We start from the raw sequence: 27,777 nt of genomic DNA on the forward strand, positions 1-27,777 counted from the left end.
GTCATAATCATGAATAAAACACCACTGGGAATGTTTTATTTTTATTTGTTATTGTCATAGGGAGACTTTAAATCCCTGGGTTGTCAGCCGTTTTGTACTTCAGTCAGACTCCCAACCAGTAAGATGACTTGTAAACACGTTTGGACTGTTTAGGATGACAACCCAACTTATTTTCATCTGATATATTTATATAACAACTGATAATATCTAAGAATACCCGCTATAGTTTTCCAATAGCAGATAAACTCTGTGTCTGCCTCACCCCTCCTTATGGTGTCTGCCAAAACCACAACTCACTGTAACAGCATGGACTCACTAATTAACAAGTTTCTCAAAACAACAAACTTCTTCTTTGTTTTGTGCAGAAATGTTCTGATCTTATTTTGAAAACAGCAACAATGAGAATTAGTGTCTGGTTAAGGTTGAAAAGTCAATAAAACAAAAAAGGAGCATCCCGATTGTTCTGCATCAGTACATCTCCTGCAAACGGTGCTAAAAATAAGGCTGCCATGATTGATATGTGACACAGGCGAGTGAACAGCTGACATGAACTCTCAGCAACAAACAAAGAGCAAATAGTTGGCACATTTACAGGCACTGAAGTGTCATCCAGTTACCTTTTTTTCTGCCTAAGCTGCCTGTCATCATTATGTGCTGGAACTGTGGCCCACAGGCTTTGCTTCTATGTTTAGAGGCAGCTTTTAGTGCACAAATCCAGAGACGCTGTCCACCCCAGACAGAAGGCATGGAAGGAACGAAAGGTAGGTTTGTTTGACGTGAATGTGATTGCAGGTGGGATGGAACGCAGCAGCGGTTCAGGCTCGGACCATGAGTTGGGTAATGACTTGAAGATCATCATCGATGACTGCGTCTTCACTGTGGACAAAACTGGCATGGTCGAGAACTGTGAGTTTTTTAGAGCCTTGTTTCAGTCCGGGATGCGGGAGTGCAGACAGCAGGAGATCAAGCTGCAGGGTGTGGGAGCCCCTGGCTTCATGGTTCTGCTGCAGGTACTGCGCTGTGAACGACCCATGCTCTCCAGTGACCAGATCACAGAAGCTATCCAATGCACAGCTTTTCTCCAGGCGCCTGCTCTCACCAAGCACTTGATCAGTGTCATCAACTCTGAAAACTGCTTACTTATGTACCACACATCTGCAGCCTATGGCGTGTGGGAGCTGTTCCACCAGTCAGCTTTGTTCATCAGAGACATCCACTTTGACCTGAAGGAGGATCTGCTCACCCTGCCCAGCCAGCTGCTTGAATACGTTGAGTCTCTGCTTCCAAGCAGCTATGTGGCTGTGTGCAGCCACTCCCCATCCTCTGAGCTGCTTCCAGACATCCAGAGGAACATTTTTCATCTGGACGAGGAGGAGGGAGAGTGGAAAGTCCTCACACATCTCCCTCGCAGCACCAGCACCACAATGGCTGGCATGGCGGTTCTCAACAACAAGCTGTACATTATTGGAGGGGTGCATGATGTCAGTAAGAAGGTGCTTGAGCTCGGATACTGTTACAACCCTGCAACCAATTCATGGTCCACCATTCATGGGCCCCAGCAGCTGCGCTACAATCTCACCCTGATCGGTCACGAGGGTTGCCTCTACGCTGTAGGAGGGGAGTACAACAAGACCCTCCTGTCTTCTGTGGAACGATTCCGAGAGTGTGAGGGGAGCTGGAGTTTTGCCTCACCGCTGGATTGCCCTGCTGCCTCTGTGCCGTATGCCGTAGCCATGACCCGGATCTTCATTTGTCTCTGGAGAGGGAAGGGGGCCACAGACATCCTTGAGTATGCACCTGAACTGAACCATTGGCTGCTGGTCACTACACTCACCCACCAAAGCAGTTATGGCCTTCACATGGTGGCTCACAGGGATAACTTGTTTGTGATGCGAAACGGGCCCTGTGGAGACTTCCTATTGTGCATGATGGATTGCTACAACCTGAGCTCGGGGCAGTGGACGGCCCTGTCCGGTCAGTACAGCTCCCTCTTTACTGCAGTGATCAGAGGAGACTCTGCCTTCACCCTCAGCAGACATGTCACCACAGAGTACACTGTGGACGGATGTAGGTGGAGGCAGAAGAGAACCATGAAATGTTTTGGCAGGATTGGATCCATATACACGCTTCAGCTGAGGCTTCCCAAAGCCACCGTCTCTAATGTGGGAAAAAGGCCAGATGTGGCTAAGAGACAAATCTTAAGCCCTGAAACCAGCTCTAAAGATGAGCAAGAAAGAATCAGAGAACAGATCCTGGAGGTTTCTCCATTAGGTCTGTCTCAGTGGAAAGTGTGAAAAATTAAAATACAGGAATGTGGACTCTAAGGTTTTAACCCTTGTGCTATCTTAGATGACCCCACCCTTACATTAACGTGTTCTCCTTCTCATGACAAAGGTGGATAAAGGTGGAAAGATTTCATGTAATCCATGGACACCAGTGAAGATCACAAATCATTGAAGAAAAAAGGTTCAGAGCACTGTCTAGTGGGTCTAGATGACCCAACTCCCAATGTTAAAGTTCCTATATAGCACAAGGGTTACAGCAAAGTGTTTGAAACGAATAAACTCAGAACTTTACAGTGTCTGTCTGAAAATGGAAGGAATAAAAAAAGAGACTGTTTTCATCTCCGGAAACAAAAGTTTGTGAATTCCTGGATCATCTCTGTAAACAGTTAAACTGTAAACTGTGTTGGACCTTGCTGAAGTCTTCATCAGACAATTAATATAATCATTTTCCTGAAAGATACTGTACTTGGCCAAGCTTTAAACAAATAACTTTATATAGAAAGAGAGGATTTCTTTTCTCAGCTACAGTAGCTTTTATTATGTTCTGCTAACATAATAATTAGGATGGATGGATGGATGGAAGATACACAGTTCTTTTATTTGTTTTTCTTTAAAGTTAAAGACCCGCTCTGCTGAAAATGGTGTTTTTGGTGTTTCTAACATGTTCTTGAAGCATTCTTCTGATAATGGAAGACATTAATAAAGAAAATTCAGAATGAAACTGGATGTCCTGAACTTTACTCTGGAACATAGAGCAAAATGATAGTGTTTTAAAGATCCATGTAATGATAAGTAAGGAAAGTTTCAAGGTTCTACTGAGATTTGAACTCAGACTACTGGATTCAGAGTCCAGAGTGCTAACCACTACACCATAGAACCCTATTTATACTAACATTTTACAGGTTTAAATATGCTGACCAAGACAAAGATTTATGATTAAAATAAATATTATATGTAAAAGATAATCTGTCATATATTGTACACTAGGAGTGAAGTGCATATGATTATTTCGAAAACATAAAAAAGATTTTATTTGCTAGAGGCCAGAAAGCTAAAGTTATGAATGACTATCCATGTAACATCTACATACAATGTCTATCTGACGTTCAACTGTTGACCTGAAATTGACGTTGAAGTGAGGTTTTTATTAAACGTCAAATATTGAAAGAATATGCATGTTGTATAGACATCCAGAACTGGTTTTCGCCAAATGGACAGAGTATGGACTGGATCTGCACATCCATATGACGTCTGATAAAATTATCAAACTGACATTTCAATGTTGACCTGTAGTTGACATTCAAGTAAGATTATTATTAGTCACGTCAATGTAAGGGTGGGGTCATCTAAGATAGCACAAGGGATAACAATAATTTTGTTGCAAGAGGCAAGAAAATCAAAGTTATGTATGACCATGTCTGTTATTTTTATAAGGATAGTTTGAGATGCTGGATTATTTAGATCCATGTATTACTGATGATTAACCCTTGTGCTATCTTAGATGACGCCACCCTTCCATTGACGTGTTATTCCTACCATGACAAAGGTGGATAAAGGTGGAAAGATTTCATGTAATCCATGGACACCAGTGAAGATCACAAATCATTGAAGAAAAAAGGGTTCAGCACACTGTCTAGTGGGTCTAGATGACCCAACTCCCAATGTTAAAGTGCCTAGGATAGCACAAGGGTTACACCTTTTGCAATCCTAGGCACTTTAACATGATCCACCTTTGTCATGGTAAGGATAACATGTCAATGTTCATCTTGACCCTATAGGATAGCACAAGGGTTAAAGGAAGTTTTATGATTTATAGCAGTAAAATATAAATCTTAAGACTTGAGAGTTGGACGCCATTGCAAAGACTTGACTTGGACTTGCAAAACAAAACTTGTGACCATCTCCACTGGCTCATCAGAGCTTTCATGTCATTTGCTTTTAAATATACAAAAACATGAAGACATGACACAATCTGGTTTAAGCTCATGATGCAGCTTTAATAAAATGAAGACAATCACAAAGACTTGTTAACGCCTTCAAACACAGTTTTCCTTATTGATACAAAACAACAGAAACAGAACAATCACTTAAAAATAAAAATGAAACAATAAAACAATGTGCTGCATGGTGAAACAGGGGTTAGCGCTCTTATCTCAGAGGGAGAAGGCCCGGTTTCAATCCTGGCTGGGACATTTCTGTGTCAATTTTGCATGTTATCCCTGTGAATGTGTGGGTTTTCTCCAGGTACTCCAGCTTCCTCCCATAGTCTAAAAACATGCTTTATGGGTTGATTGATTAACACTCTAAAGTGTCCCTAGGTTTACATGTAGGAGTGAGTGTGAAAGTGACTGTGTGCCCTGCAACAGACTGGCAACCCCGCCTTTACCCAACAGTAGCCAGGATGGGATCCGGCAGCCAAATGTGTCCCCCTGCATGCGTGGGTTACTCCGGCTTCCTCCCCCTCCCAACTCCCATTGGTTACTCTAAATTGCCCCTAGGTGTGAATGTGAGTGTGCATGGGTGACAGACTGGCGACCTGTGCAGGAGGTCCCCTGCCCACAAGTGGCTGGGATAGGCTCCAGCAGCCCAAGGACCCCGAAAGGGAAAAAACAGATCAGAAGATGAATGAGTTCTGTGCCGGAGCCCATTTGCCGTGGTCGCTGCGTTCTGTTCTCAGACTGGATGAAACCCCTTTAAAGTGAACCACACTAAGATTTGGGGATTCAGAATGGCTTCAGTAAACTGACATGGTACAGATCAGGGGGACCAGTCAACGTCCCGGGATGGAATTCTCCGGTTGAGAATGACATCCTGTGGCATGAATCAATCTCTCAAAAATAAAAACAAATCTACAAAAAAACAAATACAAACAACACAAACAATGGGCTCTCGAAAACGGACTAAAGCAGATAATTAAAAGTATACATTTTGTTTTAGTAATTATAGTACTATAGTATTGTTTTCCTGCACCAAACCCTTCTTACTAATTTCTATTGGATGGTAAACCACCATGGTTTTTCATGGACTAGTCAGTTCCTGCCCAGAGCACATTTGGCTTCACACCATGAGGTCAAGTCTGTAGGGGGATGAAACGATGGAATCTGATCAGGTTGATGAGAAACCTGGGCACCAGCCAGAGAGCCACAGTCATCCCTGATTCCACTGTGGTGAGTGGATCTTAAGATTGCTCTCCTCTGTCCTTCTCACCCTTCAGCCAATGTAAAATAATGTTGTGGAAACTTCGCCTGCAGGATTTCCTAACACTCCATTGAAAACAGTTTCTGGTGCATTGGTGGGTTATTGTCAGGACACGCGCATCATCAGCTCCTCCAGCGCCCGCTCTCTGTGGTTTTCATGGACTAGCAGGACTTCTTTGATGGTGTTCTGCTGGAAGCCCATCTCATTAAACTGACTCAACAGGCACAAGAACTCCTCTGCCTAAAAAGGAGAAAACCGATTATACAGCCTTTAACAAAATCTATCCTTTTGAAGGAAAGACTCAATGTATCAGAACAAATGCTTAATGCTACTTACTTTGGTTTCACAATTTTGAAACATCTCCAGAGCTTCTTCAACTAGACTTATGTCGTAACCCAGCTGACACAGGTGCTCACAAGCAATCAGGTAAGTCAGCATCTGCAAACAAACACAAAGACACACTCAATAAGGCATACCAAATGAGCTAAAAAAAGCTATGTATTCAGGAGGCGCAAGGTAACCCATCAAACAGTGTTCACATTGGTTTGGTGGAAAAAATGACAAAGAGAGCATCCTGTGTGATCCAGATGCTGGATGCTTTGTTTCTCTGACTTAACACAACTGCCTTTGATGACTGTCGCCATCATTGACTGTATAGAGAACTGGACTGAGCAGGTGTGACATCACCCATAGAAAACGCCTGACCTCCGGCTACAGGCACATGAAGCCAATTCAGTCGCCATTTTCCCACAATACGGACGACACCATGTTAGAGCCAAATGACAGTGATTGGCCCGAGTTGGTCGAAGTCAACGTTTCTATGGCAACTACTGTCACCAATCAAGAGTGTGCTTGTTGGAAGGCCACAGCCCTTCCACTAAAAGCAGCTCGGGAGAATCTGTCAATTAATTGAGGTGGGGGCCAGAGGGCACCACATGATTTTATCTGATTGGTCAGTTTATAACTTGAATAACTTGCAATAAACAAAAAAATATCAAGAAGAAAAGTGGATTGTCAAAAACATGTTAGAAAAAGGTCACAGATCAAGGATGTTTTTCTGACCAATAGAACGACTGAGTTATAATTGTTTATTTCGAGAATAAGTGCTCCTTTAGATGGGCTTAGGTTGTGTTTTTTTACATGACACGATTTGCTTCCTTCAGTGTTGAATACACTCTCCCCTCTGTAGTGAACTGCATCACTCTTTATTTGCATGTGAATGGAGACCTACCTCATCTTCAGATGGACCTTACTTTGTGTCAGAGTTTAGGGGGGGGTTTCACACCAGTCTGATTAAAATGGGGCATGAAAGGAAACCTATTTTGATATGGATCACAGAAAGAAGAGTTTCTGGTGTGAATCTGATCTGTGCTCTGCTCACAACAGTTGGTGGTCATGGCAGACCGCACTATTTAGAGCAGGCTTACAGCAGCTCAGTGCTGTATTTCTGCTCAGCTGTCCCCCTTTGCCCTGTGGTGTTTATTCTCTGCTATTTTCAGACAATCTGCTTTGATTGAATGGATGCCCAACTGTACCTATTTACAGAGCAAGTGTGTATTTTAGCTGCAGGTTCCATAAACACTGCTGTGCCACTTTGGTAAATTTAATACTATGAGGCCGAATCCGAATGCTTCCCCTTCCCTTCCGGCCTTAAATTGTTTTTTGAAGAGGAACTCTCACGGCGGAGGGCTCTGTATCCCTCCAAATAATCCGCGTTGCGCTGTGACAGGGAGGACAAACACTTTTCTTTACGAGGGTGAAGAATTGGCAATGCACAATGCATTGTGTTTGAACAATTTTTGCGGGGGAAAAAAGTATTTGAGTTAATTTTTTGATAAACCATCAACGTTTCCATCATCTAAACATAATGGCTATGTCCAGTTTCCCACTCGACTACTAAAAATCTCTATTATATAGTGTGGGACTATCTAGTGCCTTGGATTTTAAAAAACAAGTTAAACCCAATGCTCACTACTTTTTTTTCAAACAGGAAATATTACGTCACCAATTTCACAAAGAAGAAATCGAATTACAAGTTTTTTACAACGACTATTTATGAATCCACTGTGTTTTGATGATGAAAATGTTGATTGTTTATTAAAAAATACATTTAAACACATTTTCTCGCAAAAAAGCAATGCAATGCATTGTGGTCAATATTGGCCAATCTAGTGAGCATCGATGCACACTGGGTTTTTGCAGAGACTTCTGAAAAAATTTTAGGCCACTGGATTTAGAAATTCTTGATTGGGACATCGCTACAAAATGGTGAACGCAACCTGCTATGTAGTGAGTAGTGAAGGAATTCAGACATAACCAGTGGTTTTGTAAATAATCAGCACAAGATTCTCATATCAATTAGAGATTCACTTTGTGAAATCGGTGACATGACATTTACAGTTTAAAAGAAAAACAAAAGTAGTGAGCATTGCTTTTAACATCCAGGCCACCACATAGTCCTGCATTATATAATTTATTTGTAGTAAGAGATTAGGATGGGAATTCGAACATAGCCTATTTTTCTGTAACTCTCTGTTTGTAGGGCTAAATGTAGTGGTAGAGGGAAGCCTAGAAAAATTCGGATTTACTATCAGTAACACTTCTCAATGCTGGAATCCTAAAGTAAAGGCTACTGGGGGGACTGACCTCAGGCTTTGGGAGCTGGGACACTGACCTGGTCTGGAGTCTGCTGCCCTTTCTTCTGCAGTGCAATGATGGCTGCTCGGAGAGAATAGCCCTGAGTAGTGATGGCGCCTACCAGCGCCCTCTCCTCTGTGCTCAGAGCCGACAGAACCTCTGCTGATGAGTCCAAACCAGACAACAGACCCCGTGGTCTCTTGTTAGCAGGAAGGTTCTCACATCCCAGGCAGGTAGACTCCTAAAAAGTAGGATGGCAGAGGCTTTCATTGGACACTGTCACACAGTGCAAGTCAAATAAAGGTGTGGAGCTGTACAGAATGATAGATACACTCACGGATACCCCATCAAGTCACCTTGATGAGGTAAAGCCTCTTTGACAGGCATCCATCTTGACCTTGAAACACTTTAATCTTGGTATGCCATACTGAACTTCTAACTGGAAGACCTTTAGGTTCCTCAACGTGGTGTCATGAATAGTGAATGCTGCACTCATTCCTCTCATTATAAGAATGAATATTGTTACGGCCTGATGGAATATTTTGTTTTGGGCCCAAAAAAGTGTCATGCAAAACCCTCATGCAGTCAAAGTCTCCCTTTGAGTGAGTTGTTAGTTTGGGGAAGGGCTTGAATGGGCCTCGGAGGAGCAGATTTCTGTGCATGCCTTGAAGCATCTCAAGAGACTGATAAACCTGGAGTAACCACAATCGATAGCTCCTGGAGGAAACCAGAGCCACGTGGGTTGGAACTCTATCTAGGAGAAGACTATTGTGGAGGTGTTCCTATTAGAGAATGTTCTTCAGGACCACCAGGAAATGTCGGCCAGGGCAAGAGAGCATGTAGAACCCATAAATTTGCCTCCAGAACAACAGGAGAAGCTCTGCAAGCTGTTGCTATGATGGAAAGATGTCTTCTCAAGTCATGAGGAGGATTTTGATTGTACCCACTTGCTGCTGCACCAGATTCCCACTGGGGACAGACCACCCACGAAGGAGTGGTACCGCCAACTCCCACCAATGCCGTTCAAAGAAATGAAATCATTACTCACTAACGTGTTGGAAAAGTGGGTCAAAAGAGAAAGTGGTAGCCATTGATCACCCTGATTGTCCTTATCAAGACAAAGGATGAGACTTTGAGGTTTTGTGTGAACTACAGTAAACTCAATAAGCCTCCCGAGACCTATGCACATTATATTTTACCATCCCGATCGCTTTTGCAGCTTTAATTATCTCTGGAACAGCAGCTATATGGACAAAAAAGACCCTAAATGCTACGATTTAGTTTGTATTTAGTCTCCCATTAAAGCCCCACCTTGTTGCACAGGTCTGGAACACTCAGCTGAGTGCTAACACAAGAAAGTATGACAACAGTGGTTGAATAGGTGAAGTGAAATAGAGCATCTCTCACCGAAGGTGTGGAGCTGAGATCGCTTATGGTCGTGTTGAGTGTATCATCCCTGGTCCCAGGAACAATGTGTGCGGATGGGCTGTCTTTGTTGGACTCCTTCAGGGTAGACGAGTCAGTCGCTGACAGGGAACACTGGCGCAAGTTTTTCCTGCGCTGGTGTGGCAAGCTGCTCAGACAAGACGGAGGGTTGAGCAGATCAGGGATGAAGGCTTTCTGTAGTTTCCTCTGGCCGTGCTGACAGCGAGCAGCAGGATGAGAATCCTCTGAGAGGCACATCTCTGGGGAGCTCTTGTCTGCCGGTGTCGTGGGCTCAGATTCGTCTTCTGAGTCTGAAATGGTGAACTTGGCACGCAGCACAGCTGGGTTGAGGCTGTTGGAGCGTTGCCGGGGATTGGGCTCCCAGAAGTCTGAGCGGTGTCGACTGGCCAGGCGGCTCTGCTGCGGGCTGCTGAACATCATCCAATACGGTGGACATGATGGCTTAAGCTCTGATGGCAAAAGGGTAGGCTGGGGTTGTTGCTGGTGGGTGAAGCCATTCTGAAGTCCAGTCAGCATCCAGTTCTCCAGACTGAACTCGTACTATCACAGAGAAAAGTAACAGTGTCAGAGACATTTCACTAGAGAACGCTTACCTGCCCTGAGATCCAGTTCTGACTTCTTACTGCAGGACACTGTCACGTAAAAGAACACTAGCTCACAGAAACCCAGGCATTTACGTACACTCAGCAAGGAGGTAACAACAGCCCTTCACAAGTGAGATGGTTACCCAGATTGTTATGACAAATGCAGTCTTTATTGTTTTTTGTTTTTTTTACAGATGGGGTTCTCATTGAAGGATCCACAGCCATTAACCCACAAGAAAAAGCTACCTAAACCTGCTTATTTGGGGGGTTATTTTATCCAAAACCAGTTCTGGCCAGAGTGGTCAGAGCTTTACCTGCCCACACTCACCTCTGTGTCTCGCAGGATGGCGATGTAGTCCGGCAGAGTCACTTGGAAGTTCTCTATGACCTCCACAGTGGCAACAGCCTGGGGAATCTTCAGAGGAACGCCGTCCATGCAGCTGGAACCTCCTACTCTCAGGTTAGAAGCTATGGAAGCAGCAGAGCAACGTTCTCAAATGACGTTTAGCCCAACAGGAACCACGGCACAACAGTCAAGGTTTGTCCAGGACTCCAATGAGACACTTTGACGTGTCTGAACCCCCCTCACAGTTCTTCATGCAAACATGTGACTCCCTGTCTGCATGACAGAACTTTAATTTTCATCTCCAGTTGGACAGAGGGCTGTTAGACTTCATGAATCATTTACAGGAGTAACCATGGTAACTTTCGTGACACAACCACATGGATGAATTGGGTTGAGAGATACCGTCTATATGACATGATTTGATGAAAGCTTTTCCAACTGCATTGATTTAACAATAGCGTATCTTTCCTTCTAAAACTGGGAACATTCACATTAAAAAAAGAACTGGAAGCATTTTTGAAGCAAAACCCATTTATGTATTTGATAAATCAGTTTTGTGATTTTAAGTAAAGACTAATTTGACCTAAACCAATAGATGAAATTAAATTAAGCAATAATGTTTGGTGTGATTATGAGTGGTGCTGTATTTTCAGCTTCCAGTAAGATTCTTGGTCCTGGTGCCCAGATTTCTTTAATAATCAGTTTCCTTTTCATTGACATAAAAGAGAATTTCTGAGAAATATTTCACATTCTTTTTAATTTTCTTTTCCCTGAAAAGACCTTCAAGCTTTTCAAAGAAAGTCTTTTCACACTTTTACAGCCTTAAGAGCTTTTGGATGCTAAACCTTATTTAATTTCTTGATTTTGTGATCATTTGTTCCCCTGTGTTATTTAAAGTAATTTGTTTAGCTAACTTCTGTGTAAATTTTCCAGAATGTGGGTTTTGTTTTCGACATGTAGTCATTAAAGTTAGTGGAAGTCTACTACATAAAAAAAAAAAAATCAATTTGTTCTTACTATCTGAGATCCTTCGGTCTGAATGAGCTTCGTCTCTCAGGAATCAGAGTTCAGGAACTCGGATGAGAAAGTTCAGGTCTAAATGCGATCTTCTTTCTGAGAGACTTCCTGTCTGCATAAGCGCAGTGTTACAAAACAAAGAGTGGAAAGATTCCAGCCAGAACAGCATCACCAGTGAACTGAAGGCTTGTTTACTTTTGCAGCAGATGGCTGCCCAGTTTTATCCTGTGTAAAGCTCATTCTTACAGATCAGAAAACAGAAGCGACAGACGGTCTTTAAGCTTATCAAGTCCTTTTGACGTTCATCTTCATGCTGTCAAGCAAAAACATGCAGAGCTGTGACGGGCTCAGGAGAAATCCTGCTGCAAAAACCATCATAAGGTGTAAAGTGTTACCAGTTCATCTTCTGTCCATGTTCACAGTGACTTTGGGTTTAGACCGACCTGAATGCATCTGTTCTGAGGCTTAAACAGATCCAAATATCACATAATTAATGTATTTCCTGCTTCCTTCAGTTACTTAGCCAAAGCTCAGTTGGGCTCTGTATTCTCAAAAATGTAATCTCAGAGCCAGACCCAAGAACAGAGATGTTCAGCCTTTGGTCATCCAGTTTTAACCTCTTTTTTAAAACTCACATTTGAAAAGACCTACATTTTTCACAGATACTAGCTTGAATTGAACATCATGGTCTGAATCCTGGCTGTCAATGCCCCCCACCCCCACCCCGCCCAGACAGACCACTCCCCCCTTTTTTGTCTCCACTGTTCCACGTCTACAAGTACGACGGGGAACGTGGTTTTAAATGAAAACAGCAGTCCTGTAATAGATTCCATTTCTGAGACATAATATTGTAAGGAATGACTTTGGAGAGAACAGGTGCAACACTATTGTCTAACAAATGTCTGTCTGCTTTTCCAGATCACTGTAACTGTGTGACGCATTTCAATGCTAATATCTATCACACCTCTTCTTCTCCAAACTTACCTTCATTTACCACGAAGGTAGAAACAAAAGGGACTTTTGTAATTGCTAGAAGTAAATTCAGGCATCAAGGCATTCAAGATTCCAGTAAAGTTGGTTAAATCCCAGCATGTCTAATGAATTTCTTTAAGATTTGAATGGCAGGCGGGCTCAGAGAGCTTACCTGTGGGCGCCGGCCGCCGTCAGACTGAAGACGGCTGACAATCTCTGATCTGACCTCCGTCAGCTGACTCTCAGCCATGCAGGACATCTGCACAGCTTTAGCTGGACTTGACTCCTCCCATCTGTCGTCCTGCACGTTTTTGTTATGTATGAACTGCAGTAATCTGCTGGTCAGCATGAGGCCCATAGAACACAGACACACACTTCCTGTCTTTAGGCTTTTCTTATTCTTTTTTTATTCATTGATTTTTTTCCTATATACACTCTGTTCCATTAACATGTTTGAAGAAAAAACAATTCAAAGTGAATCAGAGAAACACTTTACATTGGGATCTTTATGGATTCTTTGGATTGTGTCCATTTCTGTCTGGCTTAAGTTAATTTATGGACATTAAAGGAACAAAAGATTTTCCAGAATTCTTGTGTCCAATGAGCGTCTCTTCCTGCTGTTCTGGTCTTGCTTCCTGACTCCAGTTTTAAAGGATCTTTGGTAATTAGAAGGATCAATTTGATCTGAAAGAAGATGGGGGGGGGTCCTCCTCTGGTCCCTCCATGTTTTCTTTGATTGCTTTCCAGCACTTTGAAGCCCAAACTGACTTCAGATGATGAAACAGTCCCAGCCCAGGCCGTCACACAAGGAGAGCGTCTCCTCTCCTCTGGCTTTGGGCTTGGCTTAGTTCCCGGTCCATTCCGTCAGTCGAGGTCAGTAGACTGCAGCGCTGAGGCCCAGTTCTGGTCTGACGGCAGCTCTGGTATCACCCAGCTCTGAGGAAGCGAGGAACCTTTGGGATTATCTGATGCCACCAGGAACAGGTCCCACTGGCTCCTGAAAGACACCGCTCACCTTCAGTACTGCCTGAACCCAGAAGGACACAGGACCAGCAGATAAAACCGGTCTAAAGTGTGCTAGACTTTACGGATCTAATTTAAATCCCCAAAACAAAGAAAAGCTCATCCTGCTCTCCAACGTCTGTTCAGAGCCTAAACCAGGGCTGGCCAACCTTGGTCCTCAAGAGTCTCAACCCTGCCGGTTTTCCAGCTCTCCCTCACCCGCTTACTGTTGATTAGCTGACTCAAGTGATTTCACATCCTGATTGACTGAACACACCTGATTTTAGTTATCAGCATCAAGCAGTCCAGGGAGAGCTGGAAAACAGGCAGGGTTGAGACTCTTGAGGACCAGGGTTGGCCACCCCTGGCCTAAACAATGCAAAATGATGAACCAGAGTGCAATGGTGGGTAAACTTTAAAACCTCTCAGAACAAGTAACCAAGGACCTGTTCACGCAGAATTTAAAACAATTTAATGCTTGAATTGTGTTTTGGACTTTAAAAGAGTCTATATAATGCAAATTCAACTTTTTTAACCATTAAGTTGTTCATCCCTCCAAAAAAAAAACAACCTAAAGCTGTATTTAGATTCATTTACACATCTGAGTATTCTTCTAAAAACCTTCTCTCTGAGCACCAGCCCCTCCCAATCCACGAAAACGAGCGAGTTCTCACATTGTGACATCATAAAGTGAGGAACCACCCCTACTAGGAAGAGTCTGCGCTGCCAGCTCCGCCCCCAGGCTGACACGCACTTTCTCCAAGGAACTAGCGGTGATTAGCTAAATGCTTTCCTTTTCTATGCACAATGTTTGTTTTCGTGGGAGAAACACAGACAAGCTGCTGTGGCCGGCTCTAGTATGACATCATGAAATGGGCGGCACCCACAAGGAGAGAAAGGCGGAGCTTGAGAGATCAAGTCATCTTACTTCCAGAGATGAAAAGAACTTCAGAAAGGAACTTGTATTTAATGCAAAAATATGTTCTTTAGTGTGCCAAAGGTAATCTATTATCATATATATGGATGTTGCTATAAAAGGCTTAAGAAAAGCATGATAAAGGCCATTAAAGGATCCTTTACTTCCAAGTGAACATCCAGAAAGACAAACAAACCCTGAGCTCAAGGATGACTGAAAACCACAAACACTGAAAGATTTGTGAATATTAAAAAAAAAGGACTCAAGAAAAAAAACGTGGAGTTAGACTGACCGGATGTGGATGAGAGCCTGGAAGGAGCAGTCTGCCTGGCTGTAGAAGTCCCTGAAGGGCTGCAGGGCGCCATCTGCTGGAGGCTTCTCTGCAAATCAGACAGGCGAAGGTGAGGATGAGGGGGGCATAAAGTTTAATCCCCTCCAAATGCTGTAATGTGCTCTGACTTTGAGATGACAAACATCAAAACAGACAGACTCTGGACCTGAACAGAACTTCTGGATTGAAAAAAAATAAATAGTTTTACTTGAACTGTAAACTAAACTGAATATTTTAATCTTCTGCAATGAACCGCACAAAACAAACGGCAGAAACGTTTCTGACGTTTGTTGCTGTGAGTCACCAGCTCAGTGGCCTTGTGGTTAGAGTGGAAGGCATTAAGGGGTTGGATTGGGGGGTTTATTCCCGAGCACGGCTGTGTCTGCAGCTCACTGCTCCCCCAGGATTTGACAGATAGTGTGATTTAATTTCATTTCAATTTCCCTTTAATTTCTTTGAATAGAAATGCAGCTTTGTTCTACTACATGAGCTCATGTCCCATGTGGTCCCCTGATCTCACACTGGTTCAGTGTGATCCGTGTGATCCCTCTGCAGCATCCGCTCTTCTCTGGAGGATCCACTTGCGAGCGAACTCAAATCCCTGTCGTCCACAGAGACTGAGATGTAACAAAGGTCAGACAACGCTCTTCTCTGGTCTTCAGTGAGTTCAGGATGCTGCCTCATGGTACAAAAATGCATCGTCTGTTCTAAAGTAATGCTCGGATCTGTCCAAACGTCGTCACCATTCCCCCCCGCACACACACAGTCCTGATGGAATTTTAAATTCTGGCAGATCTCCACTTGGACCAGAAAAAAACATTTTTAATACGGTTTTCTTCTGGTGTTTTTTTAATGTTGTCGTTCTGAGCTTTTAATGACATGACTGTCATAGAGTCCCCCCCTCCCGACACACACCCCTCTCCAAAACTAGCACTTTAGCTTCTTCTCAGCCAATTCAAAGTTCAGGGCACCCTCTGCATCGCGCCTTTAAAGACCCGCTCCGATCAGACTTTGTTCTGTAGTAAAAGCATTTTTCCTGAGGATCACACTGTTTAAAGTGAAATTCCAAAAACTTCTGTCGTCTTCTGGGACAGAGCAGCAGGACTTAATCAGAGATCTCAGTTGTTGGTGGGACCATTGGCGTGGAGTTAGGCTCCCAACGCTTCCCATCATCCCTTTGTTTACACTCTCTCCCACTAACTTACAGCCCCTCACACCCCCAATGGTGAGCATATCAGAGCTCTCCAGCCGTACAGTTTAGATCCAGATTCCAGCTCAACAAAGACAAAGACGTTCATGGATCTATCTGTCTGACAGTGGATGCATCAGAATGGAGCAGAGCAGGGTGGAAATGATCCGAACCAAGAGTCTTGTGACATCGTTAGCGTTCCATGACTGAGGAAAAGGACTTTGCTTTGAAAGTTTTACCTCCAAACAGGATGGCGTCCACCCTTTCTTTGACCTGCAGACGCCTCTCTCTCTCCTTCTTCATTCGCTTCTCCTCCTCTCTCCTTCGCTCCTCCTCCTGCTCTCCCTCCAGCATCACCATCAGAGCCTTCTCCTCTGCAGAGTAGAGGGTCGCCCTCTTCTTCATCACTCTCCTCAGCTGCTCCAGGCTGCTGCTGAAGAGCTCGTCACACTGCTGCTCCGTGCTGATACCTGAGCCGAACACAAACCCTCTCAGTTCATGTCAGGACTTCAGAGGAGCTTCCTTTTTCCCGGATTACCTTTCCTGTTGGCTGCTTCCTTCCGGAGCTTCCGCAGCTTCTCCAGAGACCTTAAGATGTCCTGCATCCTCTTCACGTCTGCCTGCTTCTTCCTCACCTCACACAGGACGGCGTCGGCTGCCAGCTTCAGCTCCTGCTCCTGATGAGACGATGCTCTTCAGTCAGGAGTTCTGCCAGACTCAGGAGCTTCAGTTCCAGCTGGAGCAGTCTTACCTTCTTCTTCTCCTCTCCCTGCTGGATTTGCCTCAGCCTCCACTCATCTATGGCGGCCTCCTTCAGGCAGCCCCGCTCCTCGGCCTGCTTCCTCTCCAGCTCCCGCAGCGTCCTGGCCTTCAGGAGTCGGGCCCTTTTACGCGACACCCGGAGCACTTTGGTTCTGGCCAAACCCTCGGAGTCTCTGAGCAGAGCCATGTTCTCCTGCAGCTGCCTCCTCACGTCCAGAGCCGCCGAGTAGGACTCCGTCCAGCCGCCGTCATCGCCCTGCAGGCGGAGACACAGCTGCTCCAACCGGGACACCAGCGCAGCTGCCCCGTAAAGGACGCCCGAGAGCTCCGCCAGGGGTAACCGCTCCTCCTGACGGAGCCGGGGACCCCTCTGGTTCCTCCGGCTTCTGCCCTGCAGAAACCGGCAGATCCAGTCCTGGTCTCTTCTCTTCTGCTGAGCCTCCTCCTCCTCCGCTCGGCCTCGGGTTCCGCTCCCGCGATCCAAGCCCCGCCGCGGAGCAGCAGGCGGGGGGCCGCCGTCCCAGAGACAGTCATCCGGCCTCTGCCCGCGCTCGGACTCAAACCACGGAGAAGCGGCGCCGAACTGTGGAGGAAAAGACAGAAAGGACGGGCCTCCTGCGGCGGGAGGCGCGCTTCTCGGGGGCTGTCCGAGAGGGGGGCTCACGAATGAAGGCGGGGGGATGGAGGGGTCAAATCCAAAGGGAGAAGGTAAGCAGGAGCCCCCGAAACACGCTTCTGGAGGAGGAGCGTGGAACCAGTGAGGGAGTCCGTGTTCCGGGGGGTCGTAAGGCGGCGGAGGACCTGGAGCGACGCCGCAGCCGGACTGTCGCGGAGGCTGGTACCGGTTCTGATGCAGAGAGTTATCGTCCATGCTGCTGGCACGGAACGGCACTGTTTCCCATTGTTACCCAAAACCTCCAGATCAACTCACAACGGCTCCCCGATCCGTCTAGGCATGCGCAGTTATTACGTCACTTCCGCTAAAGAGCACGTCTTCGGATGTTAATAACAATAATAACTTCTTAAAATATATGTTAAAGTTTACACTGACATTGACAAAAAAAAATAAAAAATATAACGTTAAGTATTTGGACGATGCGATCCTGAAAGACTACATGGTAACTTCAAATATTTTCTTCTTCTATTTTGTTTGACGGCAGTTCACTCCCCAGTACACGAAGACACAGCGCCTCCTACCGATACCGAATAATTCTATTACGTTTTTAACGAAGCCCGTGAAACTCCTCAGAGTAAAATGATCTCACTTCTCCTCTTTACCTGTTGTTAACATATAAAAAAGAAAAAACGATCAAACAAAAAGAAGTACACCAAACCGTGTGGCTGTCATTCTATCACTGAGATTTTCATTTTCTGTAATGACAACAATATAGAGTGGGGGAAGCTCTCTGTTGTTGAGGAAAACATACATTTGTGTGATCACAGAGTTATATTTCACCCCTCTTGACTGCCAGAGGTATCACTCAGAACTGGACAATGGGAGGCATTCAAAGCAGTTTCACCAAAGACAGTAAATAAAGCGGTGAGGACTGAGGAGGTGTGATGACGGACTTTCTGCTCCAGCCGGATGAAGCCAATTCAGTCGCCACTTTTCCGCAATACGGACACTGACATTTGGAGCCAGGCGACAGTGATTGGTCCAAGTCAGTCTGACTGAACGTTTCTATGGCAACTACTGTCACCAATCAGGAGTGAGCTTGTTGGAGGTCCGGACCCCTTCCACTGAAAGTAGCTTATGAGAATCTGTCAAAGTTTCAAGGAACCCTTTTTCACTGAGGCATCTGATTTGGCTTCTTGGAGCAGCGGTTACTTGCTGTTTGGAACGTGAAGGGGTCAGTATGTCCAGTGATATATACTGTCTGTGGTCTCTACCATATGGTTGCTACACGATGTGTAATGGCTACATGATCAGTCCCGCTGCAGACGCCTCTAATGTTAGTAAAATAATGCAACGATCCGGCCGGACCGTCACTTTAAGCGGGGTACCAAATGCCGAGCTACTAATCAGATGGCTTCAGTGGAGAGCTGTGCGTGCCCCAAACACTGCAGAACCCCGGACAGTCTCATGGAGCAACAAACAAGAAGACAAGCAATATCTCTTTCTGAGCCAACAGCCCATTTAAACCAACTCACACAAATAGCCAAATAGCATGGAGCGTCACTTCAGTGCACAACCCTCTGACTCAAGGTTTCACCCTAAAGCTCCCCACTTCCCATGAGCCTTAGGGGCTGAAGGCGGGGCCAACCCCTCAGGTCACTACAATAGTATAATAGGACTGGACGAGGCTGACCAAGATGGCGGATTGAGTGGATGCTCTTTTTCAACCTGTAGTGCCAAACTTTTTCAACGTTGTGGGAACCTTCTAATTAGACACTGCTTTTGAAGGGCCTTTACCATTATTTGAGAGTAAACCTTGTCCATGTATATGATAATATATTTCCTTTGGCACAGTGAAGAACAGTTTTTTTGTGAAAGACGAGTTGTTTTCACAGTTCATTTTCCTACCAATTTGTGAGACGACTCGATTTCTGAGGCACTGCCTTTCATTATGGGTGCCGCCCATTTTTTGACATCAACATAGAGTCTCCCTCAGCAGTGTGTCTGCATTTCACCCATGAAAACAAACAATATCTGAACTTTTGGAGAGGGGCATGTGTGAGTGGGAGGGGGGGGGGGGGCTCTATGACAGTCACGTCATTAAAAGCTCAAAAGCTCAAAGATGCATATTGTGTATATAAGAGAAAAAGGTTTATCCGATCAGCGCTAGCTCCACAGAGAAAGTGGGTGTGTGTGATAGTCTGGGGGCGGTGCTGGCATTGCAGACTCTTCCTGGAATGGGCTGGTCTTCTCTTTGTGACATCACAATGTGAGAAGCCACTCGTTTTCATTGATTGGGAGGGTCTGGTGCTCAGAGAGCAGGTATTTAGAAGAATGCTTAGAAATGCGTGAATGGATCAAAATCTCACTTGGGATTGTTTTTTTTTGTGAGAAATGAACATTATAAAACACTTAAAAGCTAAAAAAAAAGAAAGATTTTGAATGATATAGGCCCTTTAAATTTCTTGCTGTTATAAATGGAAAATGGAAGGCTAATGCTGAACAAATACATAAATAAATAAATAACATTTATTTGTATGGGACCTTTCAAGATAAAAATTATAAAGTGCTTCTCGGTAAAACACAATAAAACACAGTAAAATGCAGAATATAAAAAATAATTAAGAAAAAGCCATTTAAAAAGAAAGGTTTTTAGCTGCTTTTTAAAAGAAAACACTGAGTCTGCAGATCTGAAGCTGAGAGGAAGGGGGCTCCAGAGGGATGGAGCCACTGCTGCAAAGGCTTTGTCACCTTTAGTCTTTAACTGGGTTCTCTTAACAACCAGCAGACCCTGGTCACATGATCTCAGGGACCTGCTGGGGGTGTACGGCTGCAAAAGGTATTTTATGTAGGCCAGTGCTTGGCCATTATGTTGAAACCAGGATTTTAAAATGCAGTCTGCAGTGGATGGGGAGCCAGTGCAGCTGGATTAATAACGGGGGGATGTGTGAAAACTTGGATGAATTGGTTAAAAGCCTTGCAGCAGCGTTCTGGACAACCTGGAGCCGTTCTAAACATTTTTTTTCCTTAAACGTGAAAATGGAGTTGCAGTAATCAAGACGAGAAGATATGAAAGCATGGATTAGCTTCTCCATCTCAGAACGCGACACAATTGGACTCAGTTTTGCAATGTTTTTAAGATGATAAAAACAAGAGTGAACAAGTGACCCGACATGAGAGTCAAGGGATAAAACCGGGTGGAGAGTCACCCCAAGGTTCCTGACAAACAACTTGATAAGGGAAGCCAGTGGACAATCTGGGAGAGGCAACTGTCAGGAGCACAGACTAGGACCTCACTTTTGGCTTCATTTAGTTGGAGAAAATTATCATTCATCTAACTCTTGACTGAATCCAGACACTTGCGTAAAATCTGTATTTTAAAAACATCCTGGGGTTTAAAAGACACATAAAGCTGAATATCATCAGCATAAAAATGATAAGAAATATCAGTTAAAAAAAACTTAAAATATGCTGCAAAGGCAGCAGATATAAAAGAAACAATAAAGGTCCCAAACTGAGCCTTGTGGGACACCAGAAGGGAGGGATGCAGAAGAGGACTTAGAATTTGAAAAAACAACAGGAAAGACATGACAAGACATGATCATCCCGAAAGAAGAAGAATTTCCACCTCTGCCTATTTTATCTGAGGGGACCCATGTAAAGAAACTAGCTTACAAACAGTGCTGCTCACAACAGCTCAAGGTGAGGGGAGAAGCAGCAGCGGTTGTGATAACGAAATAATTGTTGTTCTTTCAAACCTGATTAATACCCACTTTGATGCCATGGAGAAATTGATCAATAAAAACTTGCTCAATGAATTGCTTGACTTTGCTTTTGAAGAAATAAAATCTGTAAAGAAAAAGATCAATGTAATTGATAAAAAGACAAACAAATATGAAGCTACTTTTCTCTGGCTGCAGGAAAGACTCGCTGAGTCTGAACGCTACTCAGGACGCTGGCATTTTAAAACTATACAGAGTACCGGAAACAGTGCCCAGAAAACATGTGAAATAAGAAACCATCAAAATTTGCCAAACTATTTTCCCAAAAGGAAAATAGAAACTGCTTGATATGATTGATACCGTACACCGTTTAGGAAGACTGCAGGAAAACAAAAAAATTATGAAGGGATCATTCTCTTTTCTGGAGGAAAACTGGAGAAAGCCGCAAAAAGAAAATCCCATCCTGAAGGATCGCCATCTCGGCTTCACTGATGACCTGTGAAGCAGGCACAAGCAGCAAGAAGAGGGGGGAGAACCGCCTATACATGGGGGGCCCATGCCTACATCAACGGTATAGAAGTCGGTATTCCCAAAGGCAAACACTGACAGAACTGATGGCATCCTGAGCAGCTGGCTTACACTTTTGGAGGAAAACATAAGTCTTGTTCTGATCTCACTTGTTCTGCCATTAATTACCTTAAAACTATGTTTATAGTTAATTACACAACAGCATGTTTATGTTAATGTTATTCTCTCTGAACTGATGCTTTATGTAACCCATCACTACGATCAGCATAGATATCTCTTTCCTTTGGAGTTGAGGTAAAATATTAATTTCTTTTACTAGCGAAAAATGTATGAGCAGGTCAATGGCCTTCGAAGTGTGAATGATCAGAAATGAACACAGAGGAAAAAAACGTCCTCCACTTCATGGCATGCGTTTATTTCTCATGATGGACACTGCGACGGGCATTATCTTTTACTTATTCATCCCTGCACCTAATTTCGGCCTACTAACTTAGTCTTTCTCAAAATTAAACAAAAATCATAAGCAGCACAACTGCTCAATAAGCTTCGTAAATCACAGTTTATCTTGAGTATTTGTAATGGTTCTATGAAAATGGCCCTTTGACTGTTATTACCACACCGCAATATCACATGTTCTATAGATTCATTGACACCTGAAAGTCACATTTCTCACCTGTGTGTATACCTGTTATGAAGAGCTGCTTGTAGAGACCTGTATGGCCAAATTTGAGTCTGGATATTACTTTCCCTTCCCAACTGTTCCCAATGTGCAAAGCTTCAAAAGACCTAATCATACCATGGCAAAAAATCTAGTTTTGAACAGTTTTCGATGTTTACATTTAGTTGATTTAGACTCCTGTTAACTCAATCTTTCCTTGTGACTCTTTAGTTTTCTTTGAAAAGTCAATCTTAAAGCTTTGCAGCAGAGTCTCTGCTCCAGCAGAAGCCCAGATTTCAACAGATGGAGAAACAGTCTGTTTAGCTAAGAGCTCCTCTTTAGACCATTATGCTCACACACACATGACAGCGGGTGTGAACTGAATTCAGTTCAGTGACTGTATAAGACAGGGGTGTCCAATACCAGGCCTTAAGGGCAGGTGTCCTACCAACCAACCTGCCATTATTTTTGTAATCATTTTGTAATAATATACTGTTTTTATACTATCTGAGCCAGCCAAGTTTTCTTTATTATTCTCCTTATTGGCTAAACACAACCAGGTAGTCAACAGCAGATGAAGCAAGGTTTCTGGAAAACTAGCAGGAAGTCGGCCCTCAAGCCCTGGATTGGGACACCCCTGGTAGAGTGAGTGTGATGTCACCCATAGAAAACGCTATCCTTCCGGCTCCAGTGAAAGCCAAATTTAGTCGCCATTTTTCCATCATGCAGACGTCGCCATGTTGAAGCCAGAGGACAACAGTAAGCAGTGATTGGTCCGAGTCCGTCTGGGTCAATGTATCTATGGCAACTACTGTCGCCCATCAGGAAGGAGCATGTTCAAAGTTCACACTACATACCGGAAAGCGGGCTCAGGAGAATCTGTCAATCAAACATTTCAAATGTTTGAGGTGGGGGCCAGCGGGCACCATGTGCTGTTATTGAGGCATCTGATTGGCCAGTTCACGACTTGAATAACTTAGAAGAGAAAAAAAGAGGATTAACAAGAACATGTTCAAAAACGTATCAGAGCAAGGATGGTTATTCTGACCATAGAATGAGTAACAGCTTTTTATTTTCTCCATAGAAGTCTTTGGAACGCTGGGGGCGGGGGGGGGGGGGGGGTATTCAGTCCAGTTCTCATATACAGTCAATTGTTCAGTCAAGGCTTGTAAACTGACACAGGTTTGAAAACAAAAGTGAGAGCAGGTCAGCCACAGGCATTCATGCTCCTACAGCAGGTTTTGGGAGGCGAGGACAGGAGCTGTCTCCAAATGTGTACGAGTTCTGTGGAGCAGAGCCAAATGTTGGCACTGTACTTTGGACTGGTTCTGTCTCACCTGACTGGAGAAGGTAAGTTAACTCCTATTTGAAGTGTCCTTCGCTCAGCTTCAGCCTCTCAGCTGCATCTCACAGTCTGGACCAGTGAGATGGACTGGTCAACTGGTTCTTGCCATCACAAAGGCCTCAAACATCAGGTTTCTGTTTGGGTGAAGTCTTTGTTGGGTTTGGAGTGTGGCTGAACCGTCTGATCCAGAAACAGCTGAGCCAAAAAGAGAGAGAGAGAGTAAAAGACAAAAAACAACAATCAGATACAGAGACAAACTATCTAACTAGCAACTAATCACAGCCAGAGCTGTGAGCTGATCAGGAGCTGATCAGGAGCTGATCAGGAGCTGATCAGGGGCTGTGAAGCCAGTTAGTCATCTGCAAGAGCATTTCTGTGGATGGACATGTTTTGTGTTTTTCTGATAAATATCTGGAAGGTTACAGATGATGCAGACTTTCCTTTCCTTCATGGTCCCAGGAAACAGCAAACACACGTTTGAGCCATCAGGGATCAAAGCACGGATGAGATTCATATAAAGCTGTGGTGACCAAGCAGGAAAGTATCTGCTGGTTCGGATCCACAAGGACCAGTCCAGACCTCCAGTCTGGTTTCTTTTATGGGGGAGAGTCTTGCAGCCAGAGCATCAATGTCGAATCTTTTGTGATTTTTGCAGATTTTCTCTTTGAATTTTGATTTGATCCTTTGAGCCGCTTCAGTCCCACTTCCCCTGGTTTTCAGGGGTGGGGTCCATCTTAAGGCTACAGGGTTTAAACTATGTTGGAAGGCAGGGAAAGACTTTACATTAGGGAAAGGTGGGCGATCGTTTGGGACCCCCATCACTTCAGGAATCCCAGGATGAACTCTGATAAAAAAAATTCCATTATTATATAATTCTGTCATAAATTGAAAACTCATAATCACTGAAATGGCATAAGAGTGCTCATGTGAAAGTGTTTTGGACTTCCCCGTCCCTCTGCAGGAATGGACCATTCCGTCAACATTAGCAAGCAGCAAGTTAGTAAGCAGAGAGAAACTCTTCAAAAAGTTTTTTAAAAAGGCGGTACGATGAAGCATAGTGATCTGAGCAGCTGTGAAAAAAGGAAAAGGCGAGGAGAAAGCAAATTTATTTCTTCACTTCCAAAAGTAAAGGAAGTCAAAACAGAACAGATTCAAAAGAACTCAAAAAGAAGGTAAAGAAAGCCAAAAATAAGAAAAGGAGAGAATAAGCAAACAGAGGGGCAGAATGGTCATTTTGAGAATAAATCCTGTTTTTCTTTATTCACGCCGCTCCATAGTGTTTGTGGTGAAGCAGAAAATGTGTTACAGCTGGAATTTATCGATAAATAAACAGGATCTGTCTGTTCGGAGCTTTTATGCCTGCCTAGATGATTGTGAAGCTGCAGAGGCAGACAGGGACCGTCAATAAAGTACAAGAAAACGCCCCAGACAAAAAAAACAATAGACCAAGAAATAAAAAAGTATTTTTCTTTGTTCCCAATGTTCTTTTTGGGTTTGACCCACAAACAAAATAAATAAACAGTTCATCCTGGTCAATACTGCGTACTTCCCCAACGTTTTTCTCTCACTTCTCTGTCTGTGACACGGACACTTTGTGGCTTTTCAACTTAGAATTGCAGCTCATTTTACGGTTTTTAATGAGCAAATGAGGTTAGTCTCCAGCCTGTTTGGAGTTCAAAACAAAAATTATTAAAAAAAATGTTGGATTCAAACAACGTCCAACATCAGAATAACAATACAAAGGAAAGAAAGACAACAGACCAAGGCACCTTTTTAGGAGAACCAACAGAGTTAATACCCAGCAACAATCTCTCTCCGCTCTGGCGCATATTCCTGTCGCCTCCTCTTTTATTAAGTTTGTTGGGTTTTCCTTAATTTACACATGCGCTGAGCTCTAAGGAGGGGAAACAGATAAAAAAAACAGCTGCAGCGCTATCAGAAAACATTAATTGCAACATGTCCGTCCTTTCACAGTCTTCCCACATCATCTCTGGCCCTGCAAAGCCTTTTCACGGATAACTGACACAGAGCGTCCTTTTATTCCCGTCTGGAAGCAGATAACATGCTGATCTTAGGAAGACGCTATGACAACAGTTTCCTCCCAAGAGTTTCACCTTCACCTCCCTGTGACACAAACACTTCTGCAAACATGATTATATCACCTACATAGCTAGGTAATTCATAAAAGCAAATATGAGATAACTTATAAACATTTTTCCAACAAAGAATTAGAACGAAAAACACCAGTGTGTTTTGTTTTTAAAGTCAATATGCTTCTATAGGATTGGCATTTCTTGCATAATGAATATTTACAGTAAATGGAAAATTGAAGCTTAACACATGCACCAATATTTATAGTAGCTTTTCTCCAAGGCTTCTTCATCTTCAGCATTTGTCTGCAGGTGGAGCGGTGAGGGTGCTTTGTCGGCCCGGCCAGAGCGTCTCTTTGCCCTGTTCCTATAACTATGAAGACGGGGCTTCGGTGTCAGAGCTCTCCGTCCAGTGGAGGAGTCCCAGCAGCAGGCTGCTGTGTCACTACATCAAACACAAAGCCTTCCAGAACTGCAGCGCCGGATACTCCATCAGCTACCGGCCCGCCAGCATCCGGCTGTCCATCCTGCAGGTTCAGGCGGTGGACTTTGGCACTCACGTCTGCTCTGTCAGCAAACGCCACGAGTTCTCTGACTTCAGCGTGGAGCTGGACCAGATGCGCGGTGGGTGCAGAGGAATTCTACTACAACTATCTCTCTAACCGTGTTGTAGACGTCTTTTGTCTTTTTGTACATCCTCAAAAGTAAAACAACCACAATAAGATAAATCTGAATCAGTGCAGGAAGAAATCTGATTGTTGGGGAGAATAAATCTTTAACATTTCCCAACAACGGATGTATGCTGAAACAATCTGATCATTCAAGAAGTCAGTAACTGTTTTTTTTGTTTCCAACAGTTTTCTGTTCCGTTAGCACAGTCATTATGTTTAAGTTAACTGGAGTGATAAAAAGGACAACCTGTCTCCAAACCTTCTTTGTTCAGACTTTTGCTGATTTCAAGTCAATTCGGGTTTTTTTTCACACCGTTTTAAATATTTTTAAACCTGATCAAGTCCAGGGTTTTGAATCAGACAGCTTTCCATGTGATTGGCTTTAACCAGCTGAGGATCTCTATCGATTAGATTTTAGACCCATTTTCTACACCCCACCATCCCTCCCTCCTTAGAGTTTATAAATCCCACCACAAAGCCAGGCAGTGGATTCAACTAAATCTCAGTTATCCAATCATCTGTCGTGGAACATTGATTTGTTGGGTGATGTTACATCCTGAATTGTGCAACTCCATGATCTAAAACTGTAGTGGTCAAAAACTTCTGTCTTTGCTTTTTAGAGTTGATAACTTCTGCACCGACCAGTAATGGAAACCAGTCAGGTAGGTTCAACAGGACAGAAAGTATCTGAAAACATTCTTTTCTTTATTTTTCACCTAAATGTAACTTTGACAGTCAGACAGGGCCTCTCTGAATCTGTCATCCAGGCTCTTCAATGGCGCATGAGATTCACAGAGTGTCCTGCCACATGTCGCAGTGGTAGAGGAAAGGTTTTTGGTGTAGAGCAGACAAGCGGCATGATGAAATCCTAAATCTTCCATTTCACACGTCCTTCTTCACAAATGGGACTCTTTCATATTTAAAAGAAAAGCTGTTGCTTTTAGTTCAACAGGGAGAGATTTACTGCCAAGAAGCTCTGAAACGATCAAAAATGCTCTTATTGTGTGTTTTATTAAAGAGGAATAAAAAGGTGGGGGTCACATTTAGTTTCTTTTGCAGATTTATGGACTTAAAAACGGTTTTGGACCATTTCTAGAATAAGATCATTCTATGACTTTAGGCTGATCCTGCCATGTGGTTTTGGATTTGTGATGCATTTATTTGTGTTCACAGGCCTCGCCAGGAGACTCGCCGCTCTGTACGCCTTCCTCTGCCTGTGTGCTTGTGGAAGAGGATTTTCATAAAGAGCTGAGCTGAACAAACCACAGCAAGCGGCAGAGCTCTGAATAAAAACCATGATCTGACATGAAGAGTGTGGCTTGTTGTGCTTCCACAGGTTTCTACATGGGTGCATGTGTGTGTTTGTGTGTGTGTGTGTGTGTGTGTGGGGTGTTTGTGACTGATCCAGGAAACGTGTTTTTGTCTCTTCATCAGCTTGTGTGCCATTTCGCTTTAGTGCATC

General features: G+C 43.8%; 3 protein-coding genes, 1 long non-coding RNA gene and 1 other non-coding gene across 7 annotated transcripts; 2 read left to right on the top strand and 3 right to left on the bottom strand.

The window, feature by feature from the left end:
- The first annotated feature begins 417 nt into the window (after positions 1–417).
- Positions 418–2,377, top strand: kbtbd13 (kelch repeat and BTB domain containing 13). Its single transcript, XM_004066836.3, has one exon. The coding sequence runs from the start codon at positions 798–800 to the stop codon at positions 2,292–2,294; it is 1,497 nt and encodes a 498-aa protein (XP_004066884.3). The 5' UTR covers positions 418–797; the 3' UTR covers positions 2,295–2,377.
- Positions 2,378–3,092: 715 nt separating this feature from the next.
- trnaq-cug lies at positions 3,093–3,164 on the bottom strand. Its single transcript has one exon. It is a non-coding gene; the product is annotated as a tRNA-Gln (tRNA).
- A 1,655-nt stretch (positions 3,165–4,819) lies between these two features.
- LOC105356335 (ubiquitin-associated protein 1-like) lies at positions 4,820–12,742 on the bottom strand. Of its 3 annotated transcripts, none has more exons than XM_020711730.2 (6): positions 12,658–12,742; positions 10,479–10,618; positions 9,528–10,106; positions 8,158–8,361; positions 5,820–5,921; positions 4,820–5,723 (listed from the first exon to the last, which is right to left on the bottom strand). In XM_020711730.2, the coding sequence occupies exons 2-6, from the start codon at positions 10,584–10,586 to the stop codon at positions 5,589–5,591; spliced, it is 1,128 nt and encodes a 375-aa protein (XP_020567389.1). In that variant the 5' UTR covers positions 10,587–10,618; positions 12,658–12,742; the 3' UTR covers positions 4,820–5,588. The 3 variants fall into 3 exon arrangements, with proteins under 3 accessions (XP_020567389.1, XP_020567390.1, XP_011485562.1); XM_020711731.2 differs by lacking the exon at positions 12,658–12,742 and adding an exon at positions 12,498–12,651; XM_011487260.3 differs by lacking the exon at positions 12,658–12,742 and adding an exon at positions 11,514–12,210.
- A 134-nt stretch (positions 12,743–12,876) lies between these two features.
- Positions 12,877–18,613, bottom strand: pdcd7 (programmed cell death 7). Its single transcript, XM_004066818.4, has 5 exons — positions 16,675–18,613; positions 16,462–16,600; positions 16,163–16,393; positions 14,696–14,783; positions 12,877–13,482 (listed from the first exon to the last, which is right to left on the bottom strand). The coding sequence occupies exons 1-5, from the start codon at positions 17,554–17,556 to the stop codon at positions 13,350–13,352; spliced, it is 1,473 nt and encodes a 490-aa protein (XP_004066866.1). The 5' UTR covers positions 17,557–18,613; the 3' UTR covers positions 12,877–13,349.
- A 6,587-nt stretch (positions 18,614–25,200) lies between these two features.
- Positions 25,201–27,619, top strand: LOC110014492. Its single transcript, XR_002289534.2, has 3 exons — positions 25,201–26,268; positions 26,936–26,977; positions 27,489–27,619. It is a non-coding gene; the product is annotated as an uncharacterized LOC110014492 (long non-coding RNA).
- The last annotated feature ends 158 nt before the right edge of the window (positions 27,620–27,777 follow it).

This window comes from Oryzias latipes, chromosome 3, assembly GCF_002234675.1.
Source record: "Oryzias latipes chromosome 3, ASM223467v1".
Lineage (NCBI taxonomy): Eukaryota > Metazoa > Chordata > Actinopteri > Beloniformes > Adrianichthyidae > Oryzias > Oryzias latipes.